The following is a 6,000-nucleotide window of genomic DNA, read 5'->3' on the forward strand; positions in this document are numbered from 1 at the left end:
CAGTACTATGGTACGGTCTAAATCCTGACTGGAAATCCTCACAGATACTATTTCTTTCTAAAAAGGAACATAGTTGTGATGAAACTGCCTTTTCTAGTATTTTTGACAAAAGTGAGATTTGAAATCGGCCTGTAATAGACTAATTCTCTAGGATCAAGTTGTGGTTTTGTAATAAGAGGTTTATTAATAGCCAGCTTAAAAGTTTTTGGTACGTATCCTAGTGATAAAGATGAATTAACGATATTAAGAAGAGGATCTATGACCTCTGGAAGCATCTCTTTCAATAGCTTAGTCGGTATAGGGTCTAACATACATGTTGTTGATTTTGATGATTTAACTATTAAGTTTAGACAATTCTTCCTCTCCTAAAGCAGAAAACGAATTGAATTTGTCTTCAGGGACACTACAATGCACTGTCTGACACAATACTGTAGTAGATGGTTGCATGGTTATAATTTTCTCTCTAATATTATCAATCTTGCAAGTAAAGAAGTTCATAAAGTCATTACTGCTATGCTCTTTGGAAACATCAGAAGTTGAAGGTTTATTTCTTGTTAATTTAGCCACTGTATCAAATAAATACCTAGGGTTGTGTTTATTTTCTTCTAAAAGTTTTGAAAAATAGGCAGATCTGGCAGTTTTAAGGCCTTTCTGTACTCAATCATTCTCTCTCTCCACGAAATGCGAAATACTTCTAATTTTGTTTTCTTCCAGCTGCGCTCCATTTTTCTAGCTGCTGTTTTTAGGGCCTGAGTGTGCTCATTGTACCATGGCGTTGAATTAATTTCCTTAATCTTTTTTAAACGCAAAGGAGCAACTGAGTCTAATGTGCTGGAAAAGACAGAGGCAATAGTTTCTGTTGCAACATCGAGGTCTTCTAAGCTGTCTGGTATGCTAAGGCGATGAAACTGATCAGGAAGATTATTTATAAAGCGATCTTTAGTGGTAGAAGTGATGGTTCTACCATATTTATGGCAGGGAGGCAGTTTAGCCGCTTTGACTAAATGTAGTATACACGAGACTAGATAATGATCTGAGATGTCGTCACTCTGCTGCAGAATTTCAACGGCATCAATATCGATTCCATGTGACAATATTAGATCTAAAGTATGATTATGACAATGAGTGGGTCCTGACACGTGTTGTCTAATACCAACAGAGTTTAGAATGTCTGTAAATGCCAATCCCAATGAGTCTTTTTTATTATCTACATGGATATTAAAATCACCAACAACAAGGACTTTATCTGCAGCTAGTACTAATTCTGATAGAAAATCGGCAATTTCTTTGATAAAGTCTGTATGGTGTCCTGGTGGCCTGTATACAGTAGCCAGCACAAATGTCAACTTACATAATGTTACGTAAAGCACCATCACTTCGAAGGAATTATATTTGAAAGACTTTTGATTAATACTGTAAATATTACTATAAATTACAGCAACACCTCCCCCTTTGCCTTTCTGTCGAGGATTGTGTCGATAATCATAACCTTGAGGACTAGACTCATTTAAAGTAATGTAATCGTCCGGTTTTAGCCAGGTTTCTGTCAAACACAGCACATCTAGATTATTGTCTGTGATAATATCGTTTACAATAAGTGCTTTTGAAGAAAGTGATCTAATATTTAACAACCCAAGCTTTATCATTTGTTTATCATTATTATCTCTATTTTTTATTTGTTGAACATCAATTACATTTTTGCCATTAAATGGGTTTAGAAGTTTTTTGTTTACTAATTCGGGGTACAGACACAGTCTCTATGTGATAATATCTAGATGTAAGAGTCGAACTGGCAAAGTCGAACATCAATAGTGCCGACGTGAATTACAATTTTAGAGTATTTACGATTAGCATTAGCCAGCACTTTTAAATTTGCTTTGATGTCAGGTGCTCTGGCTCCTGGCAAACATGTGACTATGGTGGCTGGTGTCTCTATTTTCACGTTCCGTGTAATAGAATCGCCAATAACTAGGGCACTTTCAACAGGATTCTCAGTGGGTGTGTCACTGAGTGGGGAGAACCTGTTTGATGCTAGGCCGCCTCACCGTTACCCAAGTGCCCTGCTGCGCGGGCTCTACAGCCGGAACCGAACAATGTACAGAGTTCACTAAGCTAGTCGCATCCAAAACAGTTTCTGAAGCCCCTGTATTCTTACTATCCTCGATTAAAGTTTGGATGCGTGTCTCTAATTCTGAGATTCTCTCTGTCAGCCTGACTATTTCCCTACATTTATGACATGTAAATCCCTCGTCGCTGACAGAGAGAGCTATACTGAACATGTGACAGATGGAACAGGAAACAATTCTGTGAGAGGATGACATGACTCACCGTGTTTGTAGACTGATTCGATCCGAGTTACCACAGCTGTTTGATGAACGCGTTGGAAGAGAAGCGCGTGAGACTGATGACAAGTTAACAAGCTAGCGAGATGCAAACGCGTTGTAACAGCGATTTAGATTCAAAGATTACAAGCTAGCGACGTCAGATTAATGTGGTAGGCAATAATAATAATATAAGCAACAATGAATAAAAGTAAGAGATTCAATAAACGTAAGAGAAAACAAAGCTATACGGAGACGCAAACCACCAGCAGCGAGGCAGACAGGAACAATCGAGCAGATCCATTTGCAGATCATCTTTATAAATTATGTACAAACTGCAATTTGTAAATATACCATTTATTTGCCATATGCAAAGTATATCTTTCAGTTAAAGGATATAAAAATCTATACGAATCCCAATATTTAAATTATATATTTTTATATAAAAATTATAATATTTTTATGCAAATATATTTTACTATTATATAGAAATCTTTGAGCCCCTAACTCACCCCTCATACCTAAACATGACCACTTTTTAGCCACTTCACAAAAATAAAAACGCAATATAGATATATTTACAGTGACTGTTATCTTAGTTGATATACTGTTGTATAAAAAGAATAATTCTAAGCTCCCTACTCCACCCTATAACCTTAAGCATAACCATTTTGACAATATATGTAGTGTAACAGGCAGATAAATGTACGCTAGTCACAATAATTTAATTAAAACGTTACAAAAAGCAGTATACAGAACAGACAAAACGACGCATGTGCTACATTACCAGCCAAATGACAGCAAATCATAATTTTGTGTGAGTAACAGAATGAAATTAAAGTGTTTAATCGCTGCAAACATTCCTCTGGTCTGCATTTCCATCCTTTTAAGCGTCGCGCTGAATCTAACACAGCAACTCAAATTCAGCATGTCGCAAACGCTCTATGGTAGTCGCAAATCAAATGTGACAGCCAATAAGGAGCGAGGAAAAACAAAACCCATAGCAACACCTCCCCCTTTGCCTTTCTGTCGAGGATTGTGTCGATAATCGTAAACTTGAGGGCTAGACTCATTTAAAGTAATGTAATCATCCAGTTTTAACCAGGTTTCTGTCAAACACAGCAAATCTAGATTATTGTCTGTGATAATATCATTTACAATAAGTGCTTTTGAAAAAAGGGATCTAATATTCAGCAGCCCAAGCTTTATCATTTGTTCATTAGTATTATAACTGTTTTTTATTTGTTGAACATATTTACTAATTCGGGGTACAGACACAGTCTCTATGTGATAATATCGTGGTGAAAGAGTTTCTATGTGTTGGGATTTATCTGACTTCTGTAACATGAGGCAGCTAGCAGACGGTCGGTTTAGCCAGTTTGTCTGGTTTAGCCGTAGTTTGTTTCATCTCTAAGACTATGTGCCATATTACTAGAGAGAAGAGCAGCACCATCCCGGGACGGATGCATACCATCTCTTTTCAACAGGTCAGGTCTGCCCCAAAAACTTTTCCAATTGTCTATGAAACCTATATTATTCTGCGGACACCACTTAGACAGCCAGCCTTTGAGTGATGATAATCTGCTAACTATCTCATCACTCCGACGAACAGGAAGGGGACCAGAGCAAATTACTTCTCCTGACATTGTACTTGCGAGTTCACACACCTCTTTAATGTTAATGTTAATTAAACTTATTAGAGTTTAATGTTAATTTTAGTGATCTCCGACTGGCGAAGTCGAACATCATTAGTGCTGACGTGAATTATAATTTTAGAGTATTTTGCGATTAGCATTAGCCAGCACTTTTAAATTTGCTTTGATGTCAGGTGCTCTGGCTCCCGGCAAACATGTGACTATGGTGGCTGGTGTCTCTATTTTCACGTTCCGTGTAATAGAATCGCCAATAACTAGGGCACTTTCAACAAGATTCTCAGAAAAAGGAGGGCAAGAGAAGATGGCGGTTACACGGAAAACAGGCTAGCTAAATGCTAACACATTGTGATAGGGATTAAGATTAAACAATTAAAAGCTAGCAACGTCAAATTAAAGTGAAAGGCAATATTAGACAATATCAGATATATGGCGATGATAATATAAACAACAATGAACGATAGTAAGAGATTCAAAACAAAGCTATACAGAGCTACAGACACAAACCACTGAGCAGCGAGTAGCAAGGCAGATAAGAGCCACTGTGGTGATTTTTCATATTTCCATTGATGTTTAGGAGCTGATATATGATGAGACTTACACTGAGGTCACTTATACTGAGGACTACAGTAAAAACAAGCCAGAAAGAACAAGGTGAGAAACACTTCCTTGTTCCTCCGTCAGCTTCTGATGTGTCCACATTCTCTCAACCTTCTCTCTGAAACACAGTCACACCAAACACTTTTCTTCTTATATGCAGTTCTTCTGAATTTGTGTCATGAATTGAGCTCAAACATCATGCTGTAATAATTGTGTGTTGAAACAATAACTGTGATGTTTGTTCAGGTTCGCTGTGATGATAAAGTGACTTATGCTTCCATCAGAGGAGCAAAAGCTGGATCTCAGGAAAACTGCAGTGAACTTTATGCCTCTGTGAACAAGAACCATCACACATCAGTCAAATAATGACACAAAAACCACATGAGCAGAAGAATATGAATCTAATAGAACTGAGTCCTAATGGTGTCATTCAGTGCCATTATAAATACTTTCAATGTCTTTTACATGTTCACAAACAAACCCAAGTGATGCTCTGATTTATTTGTAGTTATTGCTTATTTTTCTCAGTTCAGCATGTTTTGTGTATAGTTTCTGTCTGCTTGTTGATCAGTTAATGCTAGTGTCTTTATTATTCATTCAGAGCTGCAGGTTTGGACAAAGTCTAGAAAATGACGACACTTTTACTCTCTTACATCACTCTCATTAAATCATGTATTTTCTTGAGTGGTTAATTAACTGTCAGCTTGCACTAATTATGAGAACAGCCAAAGCTTCTTGATGATGTAAGCATTTGTCACATCACAGGAATGATCATTTGGTGTTTGAACCGTTTGATCAGCAGCTTTCAGCGATGTTTGTAATATTATATTTTATTTGTTAATAATAAAATAGTCTAAGTCAAACGTGTGTTTATAGTGAAATATATTTTCCATCATTACACATATTTTCTTGAGCAGACTCTGTAGATGAGACACAGAAACCTCTGGTAAGATGGAACTGATTATAAATACAATCAATCTATTACTTCAATTATTTTAATATTCTGTGAACTTCAGATGATTCATAAACATTTGAATACCTGAATGCATTTTCATACATAACATTAGTAGATATTGTGGCAATGACACTGTTTATTCTCTGTTATAAATGTGTTTTACTTGATTCACCTGCTGTTGGGAGGAGGTGTCCGGGAGGGAAAGAGTTAGGAGGGAGGGGCAAACACAGCGCACGGGGTAGTAAAGAAGAGGTGAGTTGGACGTTAGTCAAGCGGAAGAAACGCTAGTCTTTCTGCGCACACTTATCCTTTTCTGCCACTGTTGTTGAACGAATATGATCAAGAATGTTCCCTTAAAGGATTAGTTCACTTTCTCATTAAAATTTCCTGATAATTTACTCACCCCCATGTCATCCAAGATGTTCATGTCTTTCTTTCTTCAGTTGAAAAGAAATTAAGGCTTTTGATGAAA

The 6,000-nt window shown here is 36.9% G+C and overlaps 1 protein-coding gene across 1 annotated transcript in view; it reads left to right on the plus strand.

Moving 5' to 3' along the window:
• Window positions 1-5,070, plus strand: part of LOC125247050 — an 84,336-nt gene extending 79,266 nt beyond the window's left edge. Inside the window, exons 11-12 of the mRNA XM_048158216.1 lie at window positions 4,551-4,627; window positions 4,820-5,070. Of these exons, the coding sequence (XP_048014173.1) occupies window positions 4,551-4,627; window positions 4,820-4,841 (99 nt within the window). The 3' untranslated portion in view covers window positions 4,842-5,070. The remainder of the gene's footprint in view (window positions 1-4,550; window positions 4,628-4,819) is intronic.
• The last annotated feature ends 930 nt before the right edge of the window (window positions 5,071-6,000 follow it).

Source organism: Megalobrama amblycephala, linkage group LG1 (genome assembly GCF_018812025.1).
Source record: "Megalobrama amblycephala isolate DHTTF-2021 linkage group LG1, ASM1881202v1, whole genome shotgun sequence".
Classification (NCBI taxonomy): domain Eukaryota; kingdom Metazoa; phylum Chordata; class Actinopteri; order Cypriniformes; family Xenocyprididae; genus Megalobrama; species Megalobrama amblycephala.